Consider the following 26699-nt stretch of genomic DNA (forward strand, 5'->3'; position numbering starts at 1 on the left):
TTCTTTAGCAGTCTCTTGTTCAGGTCTGGATGGATCCAGTCCAGTGTAAAATGTAACTTCCTTCCTAGAAGTAGTTCTGCCAGAGTTAGACCTGTCATAGTCTGCGGTGTTACTCTGAAGGAAAATAACACCCTGGCCACCTTCTCTGTCAAAGTGCCCTCCTTGCATTTTTGTACCAGTTCCTTAAATATCTGTACCGACCTCTCTGCTGACCCGTTTCTGGAGGCATGGTCAGGTGCAGAGGTCACATGGCAGATGCCATTCCTGTTCAAAAATTCCTCTAACTCACTGCTAACAAAACAAATTCCATTCTCTGACACTCACAACTCGGGCAGTCCATGGTTGCTAAAACTAGTGCGCAGACATTCAATGGTTGTGGCAGGAGTAGCAGAGTTCACAGGATACACATCCACCCACTTGGAATGTGCATCAATGAGCACACAAAACATCTTTCCCGTGAGCAGTCCTGCATAATCCACATAGATACGGCTCCAGGGTTTATCAAGCCAATCCGACGGACGCAATGGGGCTGGAGCATTTCGGTGCTCTTGACAGATTTCACAAGCTTTCATCATATCCTCCACTTCTTTGTCCAGCTTTGGCCACCAGACATAGCCCCTGGCAAGTGCTCTCATCCTTGGCACTACAGGATGGCATTGATGAAGCTGTCTTAAAATGCTGTCTCAGCCTGGCAATCACAAAACCACCCTAGCCCTGCAAAGCACACAACCATTTTGGATACAGAGTTCATTCTTTCTCATTGCATACGGTGCAAAATCACTTCCTTCCAGGACTACTGGCTGACCTTTGTGTACCATTTTTCTCACTTTTGAAAGCACCAGGTACTTATCTTTCCATACTTTCACTTGGTCCACCAAAACAAAACTGATGTCAAAGCTCTCAATCATAAGAACCCTTTCTTCTGATCCCTTGTGGACAGATGTACCTGATATTGCAAGATCGTACTGTGGTAAACTAAATAAATAAAGTGGTCTAAATAAAGCAGCACTCATGCACAAGAAATAAATTTAGAAATATGCATAAATTGTCAATAATCCCCAACCCCACTTAGTTGATGAACATGAAAAAAGATGAAGAGGACTAAGTCAAATAAGACATACAGTATACAAATTAGATGAGTGGCATGGTACTGCAGCTGTAAAGCGTTGGCCCCACAGTTCTGAGGACCCGAGTTCAAGCCCAGCCCTGTAGAGTTTTGATGTTCTCTCCGTGTCTGCATGGGTTTTCTCCGGGCACTCCAGTGTCCTCCCACATCCCAAAAACATGCAACTGGACACTCTAAATTGTCCTTAGGTGTAATTGTGAGTGTGACTGTCTGTCTTGATGTGCCCTTCGATTGGCTGGAAACCAGTTCAGGGTGTACCCAGCCTCCTGCCCAATGACAGTTGGGATAGGCTCCAGCACTCCCGCGACCCTTGTGAGGATAAGCGAGTAAGAAAATGGATGGATGGATAAATTACATGACAAATGATGCAAAAAAATTGTGACCCTGAATCTAGCACGTGTGTGCGTGTGTGTGTGCGTGCGTGCGTGCGTGTGTGTGTGTGTGTGTGTGTGTGTGTGTGTGTGTGAGTGTGACAGACACAGAGAGAGAGAGAGAGAGAGATTAAAACGGGCCCTATTGACCTCCCTTCCTCCATTGAAATTGGTCTAGAACTGCCACTCTGCAGGAGCTCTGAACAGAGCGCCTCTTGAAGGGTGAACGGAAGAGGAGGGGTTGCGGGGTGGATAAGGGAGGGAAGAGACTGGGTTGGGGTTGCGGCAAAATAAATGCGGATAGTGCAGTGAGAATGCGCAGCAATCCGCAAGAGACCCGTCTCACCTTGTGAAGCGAACGAGGGGGAGGAAACAAAACGTCTCAACAAGAAGGCGTGTTTTACATTTTCGCTTGATGTCACTCCCTCGTAACAAAAAATGGATATACTCAGAGTGGGTATCTGGAATGATGTGGTAAGATACGAAGCATTGTATTCGCTGAATGATGTTGACGTCCAGGCACGATTGATGTTATGGATATTGTGCATTTCGCCTTATAGCTACACGGCTAAATAAATGTTCAATGCTCAAATTAATTTAATTTTTACATCCATGCGGCGATAAATAAGCATGCCCTCAGAATTAGTTTTGATCCACGTATTTCGTAGAAACAAATTCGACCATTCTGGTCTTGCGACGTGTGTCGTTTTGCGCTCGTGGGGTGTGCTGCTCTGTGACTATTTAGTATAATCACGATGGTTGATATGGTCCATTTTTTTCCCACACATGACATCATTCTTAAGGGTTTTAACTGCGGGCAGTCGGCTTTCCGTGGAGCGGATATGCATGAATCCACAGAGTTTTGAAAAAACAAATTCAGTTTCAGATTGGATGTGGAAAAAAAAAATGCAATCACTAGTAATTTGTATGTCCCAATTCTTGCAGATTTACAACAGATGTGATCACAGACTTGTTTGAATAAATGCCTAAAAAATTACACTATATATAGAAGTAATGATTTTTCAAAATGGAGGAATTAATCTGTTAGCACAAAAAATTATTAGTTTACAATTTATCTATTAACATCTATTTTGGGGTGGCATGGTAGTGCAACTGGTTAGCGCGTCTGCCTCACAGTTTTGAGGATTAAAATCATGGCTCAGCCTGTCTGGAGTATGCATGTTCTCTGGGCTTTCTGTTTTTTCCTCCTACATCCCAAAAACATGCATTAATTGGAGACTCTAAATTGCCCTTTAGTGTGATTGTGAGTCTGTTGTTTGTTTTTACTTTTTTCATTTTATTGCCCAGCGATGGCTGCCAACCAGTTCAGGGTGTACACTGCCTCCTGCACAAAGATAGCTGGGGGCTCCAGCACTCCCGTGACCATTGTGAGGATAAGCGGCTCAGATAATGGATAAATTGGATATCTATTTTGTGCTGCAGTGCATCAAGCAACAGATGTCAAACATGCAATTCCATAATTTTGCCCACCAGGCCATAAGGGTTCAATTTCTTCTGTAGCCATGTGACATGCATTTATATTGCAGTTTTGCCAATTTCCTTAGTCAGAGGATAATTTCAGCCAGACGTGTCAATCTCATTTTCCATTTCAGTCCACAATTCTGAAGATTTGTATTCATTGTTCAAAGAATTGACAACAAAATAAAGGGCTCACGTTCAGCCCCGGTGGTACATTGGTGCAGCTGGAAAGCGTCAGCCTCACAGTTCTGATTCAATCTCAACCCTCCCGGTGTGGCATTCCCATCTTCTGTCCGTGCCTGTGTGGGTTTTCTCCGGGCACCCTGGTTTTCACCCACATCCCAAAAACGTGCAACATTAATTTGACACTCTAAATTGCCCATAGGTGTGATCGTGTTTGTCTATATGTGCCCTGCAATTGGCTGGCAACCAGTTCAGGGTGTCCCCCGCCTCCTGCCCGTTGACAGCTGGGATTGGCTCTAGCACTCCCGCGACCTTTGTGAAGATAAGCGGGTGAGAAAATGAGAATGGACATTACGCCACATTTAGGGAATAAAAAATAATGAAACAATAAATGGATAAATATGAAGACAGTTGTCCTATTATAGTGCCTCCAAAATTGCATGGCACAAGAGAAAAATCTTATATCAAAAAAATTTAGTGCCTCCTCCAAAGGAATAATACACCAGAGAAGCAAGAAAAATATTACATTTTTGCAGCATTAAGAATTACTATAAATGGCTTATTTTTTAATTGATCTGAAACCTTAGGCAGACATTGCAATAGTTCATGTCCAGGGTGGAAGCAATCCAGAAAGATTCTAGGAGCATTCTTGAGGCAGCGGAAGCTGTTCAGCTCCTCTAGTGGAAAGAGAGGTTCACTGATTATAGAGGGAATGCACCTATGTCATAAAATCATATAATTTTTGTCAGGTTTACCAATTAGACATTCATTAAACTGGACAAAAAGGAAGCAAAGACACCAGTTCAAGTCTCGCGAGGAGAGAGGAGAGGAACTGTCTCGTACAATTCACCACTGCACTCTCTGATTATCCTCTCCTCGGCACCTCTATTTATTTAGTTTCGAGACGCCCCTTATTTACATGGATGTTACAAAAAGGAGACGACAAGCAAAACAGTTTGAAACAAGGTGTAAATGTTTGTTCATGTGCGTGTGCATGTGTTGAAGATTGCTGAGTATACAGTACGTGTGGTCATCATTTCTTTAACAGGCAGCAGTTCTAACAGTTGATGATTAGATGTTTTTGTTCTTGCTATCTCCTGCTCGGTGACTGCCACGTTATCTAGAGCAGAGCAAAGCATTTCTTTCTTGGAGGGAGATGTATGATAATAAGAATCACAATTATTCCTTCAATTTTCATTTACGCCGCCATACTGCCAGTCAAACAAAACATTTTTGAAAGTTAATTCCGTTGAGACGTAACGAAAATATGTCTGATAGTACGATACCCAGAGTTTTGTCTGATACTGTTAAACAGGTGATAAAAAACAAAGGTACGTGGATAAATTAGAGACACTTGGCATAGAGGATCCATTTTTAATGCTGAAGTCAATGTTTTTCGCCAATAAGAAATACGACTGTAAAGTCGCTTCCCTATCTTGGACAGCTGGATATCCACATGTATCCGGTGAATACCTCGTTGAGATTTTTTCAGAAGATTTTGAAAGCGTATAAAAGCCTGCACGCATACAAATACTTTATTGCTGGTCATAGATGTTGTTGTCCTGTAGAATTGAACGAAACAAGTCTCATCTTGTGATGGCAAAGGTAAATTGCAATTTGTAATACTATATCTCTTAATCCATAACTTGCATTTGATTTCGCTATGATTTTGGACTAAGCTGTTGCCGATATAGACAGCCTCATGATTTTTTAAATCTGTCAACAACAAATCTAACTGAGTGTTAGAAGGTCAGACTTTACTACGTCTGTAATAAATCAAGAAGTATTCATAGATTGATGTTGCTGTTTTTGAAATATTATAATCATCCGTATTCCGTTTGTGGAAAAAAAAAATGAGGAGAGGGATTCGTCTCTTCCGTAAACCTCCCTGTAACAATTTTTTATAATTTTTTTAAAACATGCACTGTTCTCAAATGAGTCAATGTGGCATTATACATACTTTGATATTATACTTTTTAATAATTGAAATGAAATGATCGCTACATAGGTAAGTGTATTTCATCGGGCACCATCCGTCCCATGTAATTGCCAAAATCCTATCAATCTTTTCCGGTCTTTTCATCTAGTATTCTATAGAATGATATCTTTGAAGAACTGTCTTGTCTATTGTGATAACCAATAGCACAGCAGGTCTCAGGCATTGTGAAAAATTTGCTCCAGTTCAGCGACTCCCGCACTGCCGAGCAGCTTTGTTTGACCGGCAATATGGCGTCGGAAACAAACACTGACGTCACGCGCACAATCTCTATTCACTGCGCAAATCTTTCGACAGTGCTACTGTGCAACTGGAAAACCATACACAGAGGCAGTAGCTCAGAACGCTTTCGACAGTGATGCGGTAGAAGAACACCAGAAGACTTTGAGAGATAATTGTTATTCCTGAGGACTCTTAAAAACATTGAGTCTCTTCTGGGCCTTCTTCACCAGGTCTATAGTGCGCAGACCCCATGTCAAGTCATAGCTGATTTTGACTCCCAGAAAGCGAAACCCTGAGAGTCTCTCCACGCAAACCTCATCGATATTAACTGGCTTGGTGTTATTTGTTTCTCCTAAAGTCTACAACCAGCTCCTTAGTCTTTCTGGTCTTCAGGAGGAAGTTTTTTTCACGGCTCCGTACCGACAGTCACTCCACCTCCTCTCCATAGGCTGAGTCATGTTCCCTTGAGATGTCGTTGATGAACTTGACAATGGAGATATTGTGGTGAGTAGAGATGCAGCACTGTGGAAAGGTAGGGTCCCACTCTCAACCTCTTAGTGCCTTGTGTCAGGAAGTCCTAAATCCAGAGGCAAGCGGAGTGTGGTATTCCAAGGTTCAATACCTTGTACACCAGTCAGTGGGGAGGATGGTATTAAAGACAGCGCTGAAGTCTACAAAGAGCCTCTGTGCATAACTCCCGTGATGTTCGCGGTGAGACAGGTCAGCATAAAGCATAGTGGTTAAAGCATCCTCTGTAAACCGGTGAGCTCTGTAGGCAAACTGGTGTGTATCATACGAGGGGGAATAAAAGTCACGATGTGCTGCATGATGATGAGCTTCTCTAAAACCACAGGAGTGAAAGCTACAGATCGGTAGTCATTCAGGCAGTTGGTCTGGGGTTTTTTTTTTGGGTTTTTTTTTTTTGGACTATGTGGACTATGATCTCCATTGTTACCCTCCCAGAGCCTTTTATTGGCCGCTTGCATTTAATTATTGTTATTGCATAAACAAACTGACAAATTTTATTTTCAAATAAGACATAAAGGTAAAATTATTGTCAAGGAAATGTCCTTTTAATAACCAAAATGATTTCTTAATATAATTTGGTTACACACATAACGTTATGTTCAACTACAAAATATTGTTTAAACATGAAATTGCTAGGTCTTTTGCAACCACAATTAAAAGAACAAATGTATTCATTAAGAAGCAGGACTAAATAAATGCAACTGATTACTGGTTTAATGGAAGCAATGAACCTGTTCTTTATTAGTCTTGTTTGCTAAATGTGATGTACAATCAATGGTTAATGGTCGTAAAGTGGGATTATTGTTTCAATATCAGTCAGAAATCACAGACAATTACAGTAACATACAGTTATTATGAAATACCTGAGAACATACTTGAATGTTTATTCTGTATTATTGGCCAGTGTTTTCTAAATTCTAGTTTCTCTCAGCCTCAACTTGTGGGCAAAAGCCAAAATACAGGAAAATACCAGTGTCCTTGTGAAAACCATGTTAAAATGTTTACATTATTTGTGCAAAAGCGCAAAAATATGTAGAAATGGAGGAAAATTGGGATACCCAGAACAAGAAGTAGAAGGAGGGCTCTTTATTCTTTCTATTCAAGTAAATGTCAGCAAAAACAACTACCAATTGTACAAAGCCGCAGTGCACCACTGTGTATTCATCCCCTGAGAAGATACAATACTTCATAAAAACAGTGCTCTCTCAAAATGCTTACTGACTTGAAGTAAATCACTGGATCTCCACTGAAAGAGTGTCATCAGTGAAATGAAAAGTCTTTTATATCCCATATTGTACAAATTGGGAACCAACTCAAATACATATCTTTAATATTAGGTGCCTGAAATGAATATTCATTATTTGCAACGTTTCTGAAGATGCTAATTACTTTTTTGGTTATATGGTGGCACGGTGGGCACAACTGGTTAGAGTGTAGGCCTCATAGTTCTAAGGACTGGGATTCAAATCCCGGGCCTGCCGACGTGAAGTTTTCATGTTCTCCCTGTGCCAGCATTGGTTTGACTCAAAATTTCCGATTCACATTTGCCGGGTTAAATCCTCAGCCATGGCTTCACAGCGACATGTAACTGTATGTCTTGACAGCCTCAGAGCTTTGATTGAGGATATCTCTGCCTTATTTTTAAAGTCCCGCAACAATGAGTCAGCTGCTTCAACGAATTCCTCTTTTGTCATCTGTCTTGGAAGGACTTATTGGTTTTAATGTTGATGTGAGTCACCTGGAATGCTGCTTTGGTGGTGGATTTCACTTTTGAAATTTGTTGAGTGAAAAATGACTGCTGTCTGGACAACTGGGATTTTAGTTCCTTCACCTTCCTCTTTTTCAACTCGCTTTTCAGCGGAAAGTGGGTGCCGCATTTTCCATGAAGAGTCCAAAAATGATGCCCGACATTTCCCGTCTTTGGTATTGCAATGGTAGACCGGCAGATGAGGCAAACGCACTTTGAAAGTCAAAAGTAGCTGGCATTTGAACAGTTTTTTTCCCTCTGGCAATTAAGTCATTAAAGGTCAAGTATCTTCAAACGGATGATTTTTGGTATATTATTAATGGAAAAACCCACAGCCAATATGGTCCCATGTGTTTTTTCACCACAAAACACGATTTGACATATACAGCTTTTTGTAACCCCCCCCCATGAAAATCGTCTCGAGGGGTTTTTGAGAAGAAGCAGGAAGTGACGTACAGGACAGAGGCGCACCATAGTGGTTTGTTTCCATTAGTTTTACCTCCCGGAAGGTAGCTCGTTGTTCCTTCATGTTAGCCAAAATGCTGGCTCATTGCATTGCTAGACATTGCTTGAACACTCGGGAGAATAGAATTACCCTTTATAAGTTTGAAAGAGACCCTGTTCGTTGTGAAAAACGGATTGCACGGATGCAGAGCACGGGAGCTTCGTGGGTTCCAAATAACTGGTAAAAAAAAAAAGTTTGGGGCGGACCACGTAATCGGTCTCTCTCATAATGTAGCAAAAGGTCCGCGTATGAAATGTGTTGATGTGCGCATACAGCTACCAAAAAAAAAAAAAAATAGTGTGGGATGGACCACGTAATCGGTCTCTCTCATAACGTAACAAAAGATCCGCGTTTGAAATGTGTCTGTGCGCGTCGCCCACCCAACAATGTTTCGATAGTGTTCATCGAGTACTGCGGCAACTTTGAACATTCCCCTAAAAGAAACAGCTAGGCTCCACCTCCTCCTTATTGCCACCACGGGCACCGAAACTCAGCCACACCGGCTGAAGCGCCGCGTTCGGCGGTCACAGCTTCTGCGAAGGCTGCACGCCGGGCTTTGCGACGGGGGCGGCTCTGAAGAACCCAGCCGAGAATGCGTTACTCAGTCGCGTGCGCGCGTAAAGCGCCCCATCTCGACTGTGACTAAAGCAGCAACATTTGGCGCTGTCATAAGCCAAACCGGCCGACTGCGATGAGGCGCGATGGCTCATCTCCGCCGCGGGAGTGGATCGGATATCATCTGAATATGGCTCGAAACAATAATGTAATATTGTCCTGAGGGCTGGAAACAATAGTGTAATATTGCCCCGGTAACTTCACTCGGTTGTGTGGTGTTGTCTTTTTCGAAAAGAACTCCGGCGTCAGAAGGGGCGTCTGAAAAATGCGAATATCTCTGTTATGCAGCTTCCGTAGTAGCAGGCACTGTGCGTTTTCAACGGCGGAAGTGACAATGACGTCAAGGACAGATGACGCTACTAATATGGCGACCACTTGGATGTCGAGGGACACTCAATTGCGCAACTTTGTGCATGGATAACGCGCTCTCCGCTCACTTTTTTTTCCATATAGACATTGACGTGAATACTGTTATATGTATTTTTCATTACAATATCTATTTTAGAATGTTTATAGGGATGACACCCGGGCTTTAAATTATTAAACAGTGAACCTACAATTGTTAGGCCTTGTACCATGTTAGGACACTCACTCACATCCTCCTGTTCCAATTAGTATTAGTTATATATGTATATTTTTTATATTTATCTTTTTTTAATTTTTTTTTTTTTAAATATATTTTGTAGACCGCACAATTAGTCACTTTAAACTTCTCCCTTTGCACAATTGACATTAACACTTATCTATATAGATTTTACATCTTGCATGTCTAAAAAGGAATAATTCCTACAAACAGAAATGTCTCTTGTACTTTGTTCTGAAGGTCGTGCCAGGGCAGCACCAACTGCTGGAGAAAAATTCTTTGTGTATTTACAGACTTGGCCATTAAAGCTGATTCTGATTATGATTGAAAATGACATAGTAAAAAGAAAGTCCACCTCCCATTCCATTTATGTTTTTGCCTTCTTACTTGATCCAGCTCCCTCATTCATTTTGAAGACCATAAACTTTAGAAAGGGCTTAAAATCAGAGGTAATTCACTGAGTAGCTTGTTGTTTACGTATGAGCGGTGACCTAAAGGTCAAAATTCAGGTGTCATCTGAGTGGATGACCTGTATGTCAATCAAGTAATGGGACTAATAATAAGCTAACATCATAAATTCTGCTGAATTTAGCGCCGTTGTTTGTGCTTGATTGGTCACCTGAATGTCAAATTCAGTGGTCACCTAACTGGCTGCCCTATGTAGAGCTCGTGCACCTAACGTCACCGAAATTACGTCACTGGCCATATTGCCAGTAAAACAAAGCATTGTTCAATGCTAAATCCGTTGAGACGAAACAAAAATATGTCTTATAACACGACGCCCAGAGTTCTGTCTGATAGTGTTAAACATTTAGAAGGTGATAAAAGACCAAGGCACATGGAAAAGTGAGAGACACTTGGCATAGAGAACCCATATTTAATGCTGAAGTCGATGTTTTTGCCGATAAGAAATTGGACTGTATAATTCGCTTCTGCTTGTCTTGGACAACTGGATTTACACATGTATCTGGTGTGTAAGTCATCGAGATTTACACAGAAAAGTTTGAAAGCGAATAAAAGTCTGGACGCATACAAATACTTCGCTGCTGGATCTGTTCTCAACGTGGAGACAGCTCGTGAACCTGGAAGCGTACTCGACATGTAAACCTTTGCCGAAATCCATCGATCTTTTCACCTGGTATTCAACACAAATACCAATATTTAAATAAATGACCCCTGGTTTTACACAAACTCACATTCATTATTGGAAAAAAAAAGATGACGGGTTGATGGCTCGTGAACGCGTAAGTGTATTTGGCTACACGTTAACCTTTGACGAAATCCATCAATCTTTTCAGCTAGTATTCAAATCAGATACCAATATTTAAATAAATGACCCATGGTTTTACTGCATTCATTACCTATGATGGGGGGGGGGTCAGCTCCTCCGTACATGGAAAATGTATTGCAGCCACACGCACACACACACACCTCTGAACCTCTCTACGACAGACGTGTTTTTTTTTTTCAAATACGCATTGTTCTCAAATGAGTCAATTTGGCATTATAAATATTTCGTAATTTGAGATTAAGAATAATTCCTACCTGAAATGAAGTGATCACTACACAGGCGTTGTGTATTTGGTTGGGCACCATCCATCACCTTTATTTGCTGAAATCCATTGATGTTTTCTGGTCTTTTCAGATGGTATGCTATAGAAAGATCTCTTTGAATATATGTCTCATCTGTTGTGACAACCAACAGCACAACAGGTCTCGGGTATTGTAAATATTCTCCTCCGGTTCAATATCTCCCACAATGTCGAGCAGCTCTGTTTGACCGGAAATATGGCACCGTGAAAATGGTGACGTCACGTGCACGAGCTTCATATCAATCAAGTGATGGGATGAATGATAGGCTGATATTTTTTTTATGCAGTGTCCAAACGTTTTACAAAGGGGGTCTGATTTGGTGTTTTAGAAATATAGGGGGAGATGGTGATCTTGGCTGACATTCTTTACATACAACAATATATTCAAACACATTTCAGCAAGCCATTCTGTGTTTCACATTTCCTTTTTTATTTTATTTTCAGTCATCTTAAACATGTCTCTAGGGTTATGGTTATTCATTCATTTGAAACATACATATCATATGCAATTGAATATTAACTTAACTTTTTTAACTAATTTTTTTCCAACAGTAAAACAGAAGTAATTGTAGTCATGTGAAAATTACATTTGAAACCAAAAAATATCTCACCATGGTAGTTCAATATTCACAGAAATAAAATAGAGAAATGATCAGATAAGTCATATCAATAAGTGCAGGGTTCATTTGAAATATGACATTAATAACTATAAATATTGGTTTGATTTGTAAACATTTACTATGGAGTGAAAACTAATTTGTCTGAATTTGACTGATTTTGATATTTATAAAACATTTATTTAGAGACTTATTGTAAATGACAAACTACTTGTCTGCATTAATGTGATGGGTGAAACTGAGATCTGAACTGCAGAACATAAGCCAAGTCTGGCTCAAAGGCAGTTGTATTGATGCGCAAGATGTCTTGTAAATGAGAATCCGTTCGCCGTGTCTTCACACGGCTCTTATTAAAAAGTTCATAATCAAAAATGTCTTCTCAAACAAATGCGTCGACCCAAACAAGCTTCGCATTTTCTTACCAAGTGCTCCAAATCTCTCAAAACCTGTCCTTATCCAGCTCTTGGTAAAAGTTGGCAAGAGAAAGCAGCTGGTGCTGATCGCGGCTCTCTGCATCACACTGCAGCTCAATGAGCTCCAGCTGCAAGTGGTCCAGAACATAATCTGTGTCCACAGAGAAAGCTCAGGAGAAAAGAGCGATTTCCTTCTCGATAACGGCAAAGTCCCGAAAGCGCTGTTTAAACTCTCCTGCCAGAGATGAAATATCTGATGCGTACCGCCTCATTTGCACACTGACATTGCTCTGTGGGAATCTGGTCATGATTTCTCGCAGCGCTAAAATGTGTGCAGTATTGGGTTGGGTTGACGACGGGTATCTTTCAAAATGTTGCAGGTTGGTTCCAAAGGCTTTGATGTGTGAATATAGTTGGCTTATGACTGCGTTTGGTCCCTGGAGACTGGTGTTGAGGACATTAACGTGCCACTGACATCAAAATATACATTTTAAAATAGGTATTGTTATCAAAACTACATCTAATATTAATCACTTTGATGATAATACGAGTCGGAAAAAGTGAGCTGGCAGGGTTTTATTAAAGCGCAAAGTTGAGAAAGTATGACTCGACATCCCAGTGGCGGCCATATTGTCTCTGACGTCATGTGACGTGTCATGCAGGCATCACACTGGGGCAGTCGCCATTGACAGCACGCTGTGCCAAATGCAATGGCAGATGCACATGAGCGATTTTTTTTTTTTTTTTTTTTTTTCTGATGCCCCTTCTGAGACTGATGCTCTTTTTGAGGAAGAGAACATCTCAGAAGTGAGTGAAGCGACCGGTACCGTTTTACCATATTGCTTTGAGCCATATTTAGATGATATGTGGATCACTTCTGACTAACTACAGACTCCACAACAGACAAACTAGGAGGACAAGGAACCCGATGAAATATTCAAAATGTCTGGCCCATAATGGTTCGATTTCCTAACACTTTTAAAGTCTTGTGTATATTGCATACTCAGGAGGACCCATGCCAGGCGGAGTAAATATGTCAGGGGTGCCCAGACATCGGTGGCTGTTGGGGGGTTTCCTTTCTCCTCCCTGCCATCGGCACGCAGCCATCTGCCGACCCGCCCGATCCACCTCCGTGTCGGAGTAAACAGCGGCCCGCGCCACCGCTAACAGTGGCCCGCACGCATCGAGACATTTAGCACCCCTGACTTACGTACTTTATTATGTTATTATGATGAGTTTCTTTTGTTACGCTCTGAGAGAAGGATTATGTCGTCGGACGCGGATTTCTAGAATGTTCCTCTAAGGACGAGGATGGCTGTCGACGGAGCTTTTTATTAATGCTGCTGCTTTCGGACAAGTACACGGAGAACACACTGCCTTCCTGGAACATACCCTGGAAATAACATTCGCCCATTCGGAACATTCATTCGAGTTTGGTGACTATACATTTTTTCGCTCGTTAGCTCGTGTTACATGTTACTAAACTGTCTTTGTCCTTCTATCTTGTTATTGTTTTGTGTTTCATTGTATTGTGTGTGATTAAATTGTCTTAAATGTAATGCAAGTGCTTAGTTATATTTTCCTGGTTTGACCAAGGGAGTTGACTTCCCCTCCCCGTACTGGTAACAACAAATAAAGGAGGCTCTGACCTGCACGACTGTACAATAAATAAATCCTGCTGAGTTTGGACCGAATGTGGTGAATACTTGACGTAGGATGCCCCCGGGGACAACTTCAGGGGAGTAATATCATCATCTGTGTAATATTAGTAGCCAAATTGGAGCCGTATTCGTTCACATTGAAGCTGGGCGGCCAGCCTAGCCTAGACTAGCTCCTTAACATCAAGTTGCGTACGCAATCAAATATTTGCTGAGGAGGTAAACATCAAGCGCTAGTACTTAGACGACCTACAAAACCTACATATCGTAAACGAGGACCGTGAGTACTTATTAAGAAGTTGGGCACGTGGAAACGTAAACTTAAACTTGCTGATAGGCCCAGACTATCGTAGCTTAGCAGGTTAACAACAAGACGAATATGTGATCAATCCGTGCTTTGGAAGAAACATCGAACGTGAGTAACTTCATAACTTGTACAATGGGGCTGTGAGGAATGATGGGAAATTTCACGTAGGTCATGTGACTTGTGAAAATGGCAGCGCCCCTGAAAATTCATAATTGTCGATAAAAATCTCGATTAAATAAGAGAGGATTTAACATCACATTGTCAAAATAGAGTACATATTACATGACCTATTGGATACATTGTTAATGCAAACTAGTGGATTTCCCCTTTAAATCGCCATATCATTAAAATATTCACACGTATGTGATTTGTGTACCATATGTGCTGATTGTGTTTATGTGATTGCTTTCATTTTACCTTAACTTTAACATAGATTAGGCAGTATGTGATTTGTGTAGCTTATGTGCTGACTTTGTTTATTTGATTGCTTCTCTTTTTTTTTTGGACTATCTGCAGCCCGTTGGGCAGCACAATATGTCGGACAGTGGGTGTTAGAGAGGAGGACGCATGAGATAGGCTTAAATGGAAAAAGATGACACTGTGGTGACCCCCAACGGGACAAGCCGAAAGAAAAAGAAGAAGAATAGGCTGGTTGACCCGGGGGATTTATTCTTAATTTACACATATGGAAGTAAATATGTGCCACCAGGATTCAAATTAAAAATGCCACTGAAAATGTCATGTTGTAAAATTCACATTGTTATTTCAAAGTGATCAGATTTTCAATAGCTGTATTTCAGTTTAACTTTTCAATGTTAACAAATTCACCATATAAAAAAATGTAACCTTTAAAATTCAAACAATATTTTCAGTCTCTTGAGATTCATCTGGCTACAATTCGTTATGAAAGCAGGATTACTTCAGGTCAGAAACCAACACCCAGCCTATCAAGTTACGCTTTCTTAGTCATATGACGTCACATACTAAGAAAGTGTAAATGGATTGGCTGGATGTTGGGTTCTGACCTGAAGTAACTCTGCCTTCTTAACACTGAATTTAGACTCCCGAGTGATCGAGCAAAATTCAGCAACATAACGATCCGGCATTTTGGCTAACACGCAAAAAAAAAGCAAGTAATTTCTCGCCGGTACAAAAGGTAAAGACACTCGACTCTGTTGCTGTAGCTGTCTTCAAAATACGTCACTTCCTGGTTCTTGTTGAACGCAAAACCTTTGAGAGATTTTTGTGGCGAGAGATGGAAAAAAAAAATCGATATACGGCTACATTCTGACATGCTATGAACAAATGGATGAGTTCATTCCGGCTTTTTTTCCATCTCCCGCCATGAAAAGTCTCTCGAGGCTTTTGTGTTGAACAAGAACCAGGAAGTGAGGTTTTTTGCCGACTCCTCCAGAAGACAGAAGAGAAGTCTTTTCCTCTCGTTTGGTTTTTCAGGCTCTTAAGTGGTAATCAGCATTGGTTGTAAGTTTGTTTGTCTTTCAAACATTTTTTATGGCAATAAATCTTGGTTCAGGAATTACATTGGAGCAGATATATTACAATATTTATTCATCATTCAGGAATTTTTGATAAAAATCTGAATTGTTACTCTATTTTTATCTTTTAGGCAACATCAACAACCATTGAGCTTAATGGAGAACACTAAAGGAATCCTTTTAAGATGACACTCACCGAATCACTTGACTTATTGGTATCAAGTGTGCATCAAGACATAAAGATTGTCCCAATTTCTTCACTCTCCAAATACTTGCAACTCTCCAAAGAATGTAATTCTTCAAATTGCAACTCACTGGAAGACATTACGAGTGAGGTCACTAAGCAGCACTGTGGTACATTTGACTATAACTCACTGGAACACACAAATCATCAAAAATATTCAATGTATTCCCCATACAATAACAACACTGATAGACATGGAGCTAATCCAAATATTGTCTGGAATTCACTGGGGGATCAATATAAATACCGCTTTTCTGCTCCAGACATTTTCAACTATAGGTTAACTTCTCAACCAACGCATACACATATGGACAGTGAGCCTGCTGTTCCTGAGCATAAACGAAGGGCTCGGTCAAAAAGTGCACCCCGAGTCCAAACCAGTCTCACCCCTTTATCATTGGAGCCCTCAGCCTCAGGAAGGAAAGGAAGGGAGTCCCAACGGACTGTTGGAGAATCTCACTGGAGACATGATCAATCACCACATAAGGAGTCCTCTTATGGAGCAAATGGAACACATTTACATGAAATACAACCTGTTGGACCTCATCCTCAAAGTACTGTTAACAATAGATATTCACCCCATTATCTGACTAAAACCTGTGAGGAGGCATTGTTGGATAAACCAACAACCAGCCCTCATGTCAGATGTCGGGTAGACATTAAACCAAGTGATTCTGCATTACATCATACTGGACAGAAACAGCCTACTTCTCAAATGGACATCCCCTGGCAGAGACACCACAATTTCGAGAGTAGAAGCCTGACAGTTCCCCGCCATTTCTGCTATTCTAGAGCACCAACTCCTACTGATTCAGTGGGTAGAGAGAGTCTACAACCTTCTCTAAATTCCCGCAGTCTCCCAAATAAGTACAAATACCAAATGAAGGTTCCTTTAAAAAGGATGTCTTCTGGGGATAATATGGAAAACAGAACTCATTCCAGTCCTAATAGACAAATCCAAATATTTTATGATGATGATCATTGTAGATATGTGACCACTGCTCCTCAACTGAGTTCTTATTTTCATGATCAACGTAACACAGGACAAGCTTCCAAAGTGCAATATGTACATGAACAAAGAGGTCGAATAGTGCATGCTATGAATACAAGGCCTTATTACAGTGAAAAGGAGCCCTATCCATACACCTTACAGGCAGGGTATCCAAAATTCCTTACAGCAAATGAGCCAGGGCCATATATCATACAACCGCAACCAACTAGAACATTTTATGGGGATGACCCAAGGACTTATCAAATTCAGACTGCTCCTCCAAGATTTTATTATTCACATAACGTGCATGTCATGCCACCACTGCACCATGTACCAGCAAGGGTCCATTATACAGACAGACAAAAAAATGTGAGAATCAATCAACCACTGACAGATGACTGGTGCAGTTCATATGCTTCTGAATATTCCTTTAATCCAGGAATTTATGTGTCCCAAGTCACTCCAACAAGAGTCCAACAAGAAGCTGTATTAATGCCTTGGTATTCTAACCCTTCTGCAGAAACTCAAAGAATTGGTACAGATTCTAAAGCCTACTCAAGATCATTAGATGATATCATTAACTCACATACAGTGAGGGATCAATCTTCTTCTGTTCAACGGCATCAGAGTTATAATGATCTAGATCCAAGGAAACCTGGAGGAGCGTTAGCTGACAAACCACAGCCAGTTGTAGTCAATCTCTCCACTTCACCAAGACGTTATGCCGCTTTATCAATGTCTGATAACTCCTTGGTTGACCAAAGTCCTCCACCAGCATTAAACATCACAACTAGCAAACACTGCTTAGTAACTCCAGAGATTACAATCACTGATAATGACTTTCGGACTGGGAATCTTGGGAAGGCTGAAGGAAAGTCTGCCAGTTGGGATATTCTAGACTCAAGAGGCGCTGGAGATCAGCATGAAATTACAGCCTCAATCAAAGAAAAGACACATGACAACTCTCTTCAACAAAGTCTTGAACAACTTGATGAGCTACTGGCTGATCTTGTGACTGACTACAAACTGCATACTCGAAGGGCAAGTGAGGATATACTAGATCAGCTAAAGAAGCTGATTGATGAGGAAGAGGAAGTATCTTTGTCAAGGAAGAATTCAGAGGCCGTTGCAGAAGAACTACCAGCTCTTGACATACAGCCAACATCAGTAAGATTAAACACTGACACATTGCAAGAAATGGATGGGACAAGCATTGCAATGATGGGTGCAAATGAGTGCTCCCCAGATCAGAGCCCAGATGAAGATGATACAATGATGTGTTCAAACAATAAATGCCGGAGAACCGAAACTCTGTTCAATGCTTGCCTTTACTTTAAATCCTGCCACAGCTGTTACACATATTACTGCTCTCGCAACTGCCGAAGAGAAGACTGGGACATTCATAAAGAGAGTTGTGTTTATGGTAGAATTGGCAGCTCATGTCGACATATCATCAAACATTGTCGTGAGACTATTGAAGTCCACAAAGCCTTCTCCCGTCTTGCCAAAGTTGGTTACCTTTCTCGAGGTAAAGGCGTACTCTTCCTTGGTTTCCCAAACATTGTGGCATCCAGTAACTTTTTGCAGGCAGGTCTGGATAGTCTACCTATGTCACCTACGTACTTGTCTCTAAGAGAGCTTGAAAGTTTCAAAGACAACCTCGGTGAGTACTGTAAAGAGTTGCAAGAAGCTGGAAATGAGTATGACCCGAATGAATGTTTTATCTTGAATGTATCCATTGCTGTCGGTGAACAGCTGGCTGATGGGCCTTCACCAAGAAAAATAGCTGCAGCGGTCAGAAAATATGCAAAGATTGCTCTAGCCTCTTTCAGCCCTGACAGAAAACTCCACAAAAAACAGGGTGACATGGAAACCCTGATCCTAACCCCACCACCAGGAACAGCCGATATTGACAAAGAAGGAGAAGAAGGCAGGAAGGCCAGAGAAATCTGCTTTATCAATATACAACGAGAGTTAAGGATCCGAGGAGTATTCTTACGGCATGAATATCCACATGTTTATCACCAGCTCTGTCAATTTGTTGAAAATAATCTAAGATTTACCCCCACCACTATTTATCCAACTGACAAGAGGACAGGTAAACAGTTTATGTGCATGATTATGGCTGCCTCTGAGCCAAGGACCCTGGACTGGGTAGGAACTCCACATCTCCTTGATGACATTATTTAAAAGCAAAAATGTGTTTGCAGCATGCAAACAAAACTGTACATTCATTTATTTTCTTATTCATTTTGCCATTCTAATTCTTAACAAACCACTTTATTTTCAACATACAGAACATAATCATTATCCTTGTAATTTATCTGTATATTGACTGTTTACTGTTACATATACAACCTAAAGTATTCCTTCACAAGGAATGACCCAATATTTAATGATGTATTATAGGGAAAAAATGTTATTGTGTTCTTGACTTCAAAGAAATTTCTATGCAAAGCTGATCTATACAAATAATAATTTTATGTTACCAGCCATTTTATGATACGACTTGTCTTCATCAGGGTTAGGGATGAGCTGCAACCTACCCCAACCAAAATTAAGCACACACCAGACTGGTCACCAGCCATTCAGCAGACACATATAAGCAAAGAACCATTCACACTCAAAGCTTTGGAAAAATTAGTCTTTAATCAACCTACTATCCATGTTTTGTGAATGCAGAAGGAATCACATGAGATATTTGCCCATATAAAACCAATGCGGCATAAAATAAATTCTAAATTTCTTTTTTCTTTACTATTACTGAGATGAAAATTACACCCAGTATATTATCATCATCATTGAAAATAGTAGTTTACTCACCGAACTTTGATATAGGAAGACTGGGTTCAATTCACACTGTAATGTAACAATGAAAATTAGAGTAGTCATCGACTGTAAGTCTCTTGGAATGTGCATTGCCTGTTGTTGACTGGCCACCAGTCTCTGTTGTACTCACCCTTTCACTGATTCTCATTACATTAATTAAAGGTTCCCCATCATGTTTGTTGCTTATAGAATGTTCCCCCCGTGCTCTAACAGTTTTCTTTCATTGAAGCAATACTGGACATGGCAGCTGCCTTTACAATTAATATTTGCAGGCACGTGGACACACAACCACCATGTATTGCGCCCTGAAGTTTTGCCTTGAACCAAAATAGTACCCTTTTTGCTGCAGACAATTTTTTTCCAGAATCAATATTAAAAATAATAATAATTACCATCTCTGTCATAAATTCTACTTTATCTATTTTTTTAATTTAAAGGGTATTGATCCTTACTCCAAGTCCCCTGCTTCTCCTTCCAAAAAGCTGTCATTTGAACAGGGGTGCCCTGACTTTTTATATCCACTGTAGCTTCCCTTAACCTCCTTTGTCAATAGTTGTATTGCTGACTGTGTTCATAGAAATATATACAGGTTAAATTATATGTATTTTTTTTCTAAATTGTCTAAATTTTGGTGATGGTTTTTTTTTTTTTTGCCGGAGCACCTGCCCCCAACAATGTCTATTTACATTGAAATTTTTTACTTCAGATATAAGATTTGGCATAATCATTGCTATGTCCTTACATGGTAGTATGAAAAAGTAGCAAGAATAATTGTCATATGGAGTAGATTAAATCTTCAATGTTCATTGTTTTTTTTTAGGCTGTGTGTTTACTGTGGGTGCTTTGTCTTTGATTTTACATTATAAATTCATGAGAGTACTCCTTTGTTGCATGTGTTTATTAAATCAACACATTTTAATGTGGTCACAATATTCTACACATAAAAAAATACGTATTTTGGGGTTTTGTTCAGGATGTATCTATAATGCAGTATGAACTTATAGGTCAACCTAATTTGATTAATTCAAAACTTTTAAATGCCCTTGTTCAGTTGTTCAATGCTTGAGTACTTTTTGCTTTTCTTTAGCGGAATTTTTTATTCACGAATCAACTAAGAATTTTCCTGACTCAATTAGAATAGGCATTTAAACGTTCCTCTTCATCATGCTGTTCACATTTTCACATCATCTTACAACGATATCGAACAAAGGATAAACAGTTCCTCGCCGTTGTAAATTTTGCCATTTGAAGCCCCTTGTTAGAGAAGAGCAAGGTGTGAAAAAAGTACTACACTAAGGAACTATTGGTGATGTATTCAAACATTTCAAAAAGGCCAAATTAAGTTTATTTAATAATTATTTATTAATTTAAGATTCAAAGATTACAGTGTTTAAATTCTATAATGTTTGTTTCATGAAATTGGGTCATTTATTCACAACATATTGTTCTGTTTCACTTGCATGTTTCCAGTACACACAGTATTTGCAGAAGCTGGAGTTTTGTGAGTGTGTGTGCGCGCGCTTGGATACACGCGTGTGTCCAATCAGACTTGAGCCTCTTTGTTCTCCCATAACAATCTTATCCACCCGAAGGGCTTCATAAGCAGTAGTTATAGCCAATATTTGCAATGGGAGTGTTTCTTTAATCAGATGTCAAGTTTGCTTCGGAGGGAAAGCGAGCTGGCTCACATTGACATCATGATTTTTCCGTCCTCTGATTAGTCAGTCAGAGCAACCCAAATTTTATGAGAAAAAAACTCATCCGTGTCAATACGCACATTAAGAACTTTCTGTAGTGAGCAGGATCTATTTATTTATTTATTTGTTTATCTATAAGTCATGCTATTAGATAAATATCAATTCTGAACTGCTATACATGACATATGTGACACAGTTGCGGGCTTTATTAATTATTATTTTTAATGTAATGGTTCCTATCATGCAGCATGATTGTAGTGGTTAAGAGGCCAATGTACTGTCCCGTTAGGAGTCGCAACAGCGTGTCATCTTTTTCCATCCAAGCCCATCTCGTGCATCTTCTTTATCAACCACTGTCCTCATGTCCTCCCTCAGAACATCCATCAACCTTTTGGTCTTCCTCTTGCTCTTTTCCCTGGGAGGTCCATCCTCAGCACCCTTCTACCAATATACTCACTCTCTTGTCTCTGAACATGTCCAAACCATCTGAGTCTGCTCTCTCTAACCTTGTCTCCAAAACATCCAACTTTGGTTGTCCCTCTAATGAGCTCGTTTCGAATCCTTTCCAATCTGTTCGCTCCAAGCGAGAACCTCAGCATCTTCATTTCTGCTACCTCCAGTTCTGCTTTTTGTTGTTTCTTCAGTGCCACCGTCTCTAATCCGTACATCATGGCTGGCCTCACCACTGTTTTATAAATGTTGCCCTTCATCCTCGCAAGACTCTTCTGTCGCATACAACATCAGACACCTTCTGCCAACTGTTTCATCCCGCTTGGACCCATTTCTTCACTTCTTTATCACACTCTCCATTGCTCTCTATTGTTGACCCCAAGTATTTGAAGTCATCCACCCTCTCTATATGTTCCCCCTGGAGCTTCACTCCTCCTCCGCCCCTCACATTCATTACTACCGCAAACAGGAAGGGGCTCAGCGCGGATCCCTGATGCAGTCCCACCTCCACCTTAAATTCTTCTGACACACCAACGGCACATCTCACCGCTGTTCTGCTGCCCTCATACATGTCCTGTACAATTCTAACATATTTCTCCGCCACACCAGACTTGTGCATGCAGTACCACAGTTCCTCTCTTGGTACTCTGTCATAGGCTTTCTCTAGGTCTATAAAGACACAAAGTAGCTCCTTCTGACCTTCTCTATACTTTTCCACGAGCATCCTCAAGGCAAATAATGCATCTGTGGTACTCTTTTCTCGGCATGAAACCATACTGATGCTCGCATATACTTCTGTCCTGAGTCTAGCCTCCACTACTCTTTACCATAACTTCATTGTGTGGCTCATCATCTTTATTCCTCTATAGTTTCCAGACCTCTGAACATCACCTTTGTTCCATTTGCTCTCTTGGATGCACAATACATCAACCTTTCTCCTAATCATCATGTCAACTAACTCCTGAGCTTTTCCTGTCATAGTCCCAACATTCAAAGTCCCTACACACAGCTGTAGGGACTGTGCATGCCTCTTCTTCTTCTGGCGACTAAGTCTCTTTTTTTGTCTTTGACCTACATTACCTGAATTTCTACCTACGCTTTGCAAATTAACAGTGCCGGGGGCAGGCATAGTTAGCCCAGGCCACAACCTATCAGTTATGGAAGTCATTTGATGAACGCTCATATGGCACTAGCACACTTTTCCGCCATTCTTCTGGCATCTTCTGTCCTGCTGGTATTCTATTGATAAGTTGGTCAAAAACTCAACAGCCACCTCTCCAAATTGCTTCCATACCTCCACTCGTATATCATCAGGACTAACTGTCTTTCCATTTTTTTATTCTGTTCAGTGCCTTTCTAACTTCCCCCTTACTAATTGCCACATTCTGGTCATTCACGCTTGCCTCTTTGACTCTACCTTCTCTCCCATTCTCTTCATTCATTAACTTCTCAAAGTACTCTTTCCATCTACTTAACACACTACATCACTTCATCACCCCTGTTTCCTTCGCCAACGTCCATTGAAATGTGCACCAATCACAACTCTCTCTATCTCTCTCTCTCTCTCTCTCACTCTCTCTCTCTCTCTCTCTCTCTGTAACGTGAACATGGATGGACTTGAGTTTGGTCACTGGAACAGAATGAGGACTTTAGCATCTAAAAATGTATTAGTCTCAGCCTGAATCTTGACTATTGTTGCAAGAGTTGGGAAGATGACTTTGGAAATGTAGGTGATTCCAATTGCAAGTTACCCTGTTGAAAACTTTATATTTTAAATAGTCTCGCAAAGTAATTAAATTACATACGGCCATGAGGCAGGGCAAACCCAGAACTGGTTGCCAGCCAATCGCAGGGGACATAGAAACGAACAACCATTCACTCACAAGCACACCGAAGGGCTATAGAGAGTCACCAATTAATGTATGTGTTTTTGATCTGGTAGGAAACCGTAGTGCCAAGAGAAAACCGAGAGAAGGACAGGAAGAACATGCAAGCGATCCACATAACTGTGAGGCTGAACGCTCTAACCAGTCGTGCCACTGTGCCGCCTGCACCTACAGCAGAAACTGTGAATGAGCCTCTGTTTTCCATTTGAATAATAATATTATATGGAGCAAAGAGTATGGCTATGGATACTAATTCATGCACAAATGCATGCACACACATACGCACACACAGTTGTCTTCATGAACCACAATCTGCATCCATCTATTAGTTAATAGTATTCAGAGATTGTGTACTGAGAATGCTGTGGTTGTTTATTTCCATGTACATACGCTACTATGTTGGCATGTCAACCCTGCACTTAGTTGCTGATTTGTTGTGGCTTCCACTTCACAAACATTTAAAAGTTATTGGTTCATATTGGCGGCACGGGTTGCTCAGTTGGTAAGAGCGTACTGAGGACCCGGGTTCAATCCCGGCCCCGCCTTGAAGGAATATCTATAGCAGACAGAGACATTTTAATTAGTCAACTAGTGAATGATATTACATTATTTCTGAATAATTCTCATCAAGTCACAATTTCTATTAAAATAGTGTAACTATTCTTTGTAGGGCGGAACGGTGGCGCAGCTGTAAAGCATTGGTCTCAAAGTTCTGAGGTCTAGGGTTCAATCCCGGCCCCACCTGTGTGACGTTTGCATTTTTCTACCTGTGCTTGCGTGGGTTTTCTCCGGGCACTCTGGTTTCCTCCCACATCTCAAAAACATGCAACATTAATTGAACACTCCAAATTGCCCCTAGGTGTGATTGTGATTGCGACAGTTGTCTGACTCCATGTACTTTGCGATGACTGGAAACCAGTTCAGGGTGTACCCCGCTTCCTGTCCGCTGACAGCTGGGATAGGCTCCATCACTACTGTGACGCTTTTGAGGATAAGAAAATGGATGGATATTCTCTGTTTCAGAATTCTGCTTAGATGTAAACAAATGTGAGAATTTTTCCTTTTCAAAATTGTACTGTACCTTGTCATTTGAAAATTGAGGTAGTGAGATCTTTAGCGGTACAATGTATTTATTTAATTAATTAATTTCACGATGTGCAAAAAGATGCAGTTATTGTTTAATAAGTTAATTACAATCAGCTGTTGAAATGTCTTCTCGATTTAGTTTGCATTGACTGGTAGCGCCAACCTGAGGGAGGTGGTGACCAGAAGGTCCAAAAGTATTTTGATGCTCTTGTCTTACTTCTGGCAGCATGCAAGTCCTCCAGGATGGGTATTGGGGTAAAAACAATCTTTTGAGCAGTTTTGATTGTCCATTGCAGTCGGAGTGTGTCCTTTTTTGTATCAGAACCAAACCAGGCTGGGATGGAAAAACACAGGACGGATTACAACTGCCTCAACAGGTCCTGTGGCAAGCTGTGCTTCCTCAGGTGCTGCAGAAAGTACATCTTTGGTAGGGTCTTTTAGAGGATGGATTAGATTGTCCGTGGGTTGTTTTTCCACCTCCGGAGTGACTTTAATTCTGAGGAAATTTAAGATCTCAAAGGTTGACAAAGAGCAGTTGGACAGCATGAGGGGCAGCTGTGGCAAAGATGCTTCCTGAGGTCCACAATCCTCTCCACCGTCTTGAGCATGTTCAGCTCCAGGTTGGGTCGGCCAGACCCCAGCTGCAGCTGTTCCATGTCCTGTCGATTGCAGACTCATCAGCGTCTTTGATGAGGCCGATGGCTGTGGTGTCTTCTGCAAACATCAGCAGATTGACACCCAGGTGCATTGATGTGCAGTCATTCGTGTAAAGAACACCGGAGAAAGGACACTACTTAGGGGCGCCCTCGTGCCGGTGGTATGTGTAGATGAGGAGGTGTCCGCCAGCCTAATCTGCTGTGTCATGCCCAATACTAACAAAACTAAACAGGTCTTTGTTATAAATTCAATAACTACAATTTTAGTACCACAAATTTGAATATTGTCATTCAAAAGCTTTATTTTTGAGAATGAAACTTGACAATACCTGAAAACAATATTTAACTGGGGGGGGGGTTAAAGCTGGAATTTTGTGCTTTTCATCTTATGTTTTATTGAAAATCACCCTGGCTCCCTGGATCTATTATTTTATGTATTAATGACTAGATATGTTTTTGTGATACTGAAAAGAAGTATATTTTCAATAAAGATTGTTTTAAAAAATGTGTTCATTGGCTGGCAACCAGTTCAGGGTGTGCCCTGCCTCCTGCCCGATGACTTCTGGGATAGGTTCCAGCACTCCCATGAACCTTGTGAGGACAAGCAGCTCCAAAAATGGATGTTCATGTAATATTCCTAACCTGTAGATGGCACGAATACATCCATCCATTTTCTTAGATGCTTATCCTCACAAGGGTTGTGGGAGTGGTGGAGCCTATCCCACCAAATCCTAATAATCTCAGACTCTGGAAGCTGAACGAGTACTAATTGTATGAAAGGCTTTATAAAAGTCATGCAAAAGGATAAATCCATCATCGTCTTTCAATCAATTATGGTACAAAAGGTGCAGTACTATATTAATATTGTGACTTGACCTTCCTTTCATGAATCCAGAGTGGGAGTTACTTATAATTGTATGTAAATATTTTTTTCAATTTAGTAACCAAGATAAAATAATTTTTTATAATTGGGAAGCCCTGACAGGCATCATTGACAGAGGCTGGGGCCATAAAGGACCCTAGTCACAGGTATGATCACAATTTATCGTTTATGTTGACTTTATAACACCCCGTGATTTCCTTTGTTCTTATGGGTACCCCGAAAATGATGTCATGCCCAAAAAAAGACAGGAAATTTGAGCTCACCTTGTTTTCAGCAGATGTACAGTAACTCCTTTTATGGTTATCGGACATAACACAATTTTGTTTAACCAGACCTTTACGGTGACAGGATGTGACGTCACTAGATAGAGGTATCCCTAGAGGTGATGTCATCGGGCATGTGCGCAGGCAGTGTGCCAACAGTTGACATCATGGGCTTGGGGTGGCTAACAAGTCAGAGATGAAGAGCCATATTTTTTACTCTGTTACAGGAAAGAGCCAAATCATACACATGATCATTCCCTCCTCAGACATACCTTC

The 26699-nt window shown here is 40.8% G+C and overlaps 1 protein-coding gene across 3 annotated transcripts; it reads left to right on the forward strand.

Moving 5' to 3' along the window:
• The first annotated feature begins 1771 nt into the window (after positions 1-1771).
• Positions 1772-26605, forward strand: ajm1 (apical junction component 1 homolog). 3 transcript variants are annotated; one of them, XM_061801541.1, is made up of 2 exons: positions 1772-1971; positions 15570-26605. In XM_061801541.1, exon 2 carries the CDS (start codon positions 15624-15626, stop codon positions 18861-18863), a length of 3240 nt encoding a protein of 1079 aa, XP_061657525.1. In that variant the 5' UTR covers positions 1772-1971; positions 15570-15623; the 3' UTR covers positions 18864-26605. The 3 variants fall into 3 exon arrangements, with proteins under 3 accessions (XP_061657525.1, XP_061657527.1, XP_061657528.1); XM_061801543.1 differs by having other exon boundaries at positions 1772-1950; XM_061801544.1 differs by lacking the exon at positions 1772-1971 and adding an exon at positions 5719-5881.
• Positions 26606-26699: the final 94 nt, after the last annotated feature.

Source organism: Syngnathoides biaculeatus, chromosome 17 (assembly GCF_019802595.1).
Source record: "Syngnathoides biaculeatus isolate LvHL_M chromosome 17, ASM1980259v1, whole genome shotgun sequence".
Lineage (NCBI taxonomy): Eukaryota > Metazoa > Chordata > Actinopteri > Syngnathiformes > Syngnathidae > Syngnathoides > Syngnathoides biaculeatus.

What these genes read in the sequence shown, in the direction of transcription:
- ajm1 (XM_061801541.1), top strand. Translation starts at nt 15,624, where the DNA reads ATGACACTCACCGAATCACTTGACTTATTGGTATCAAGTGTGCATCAA.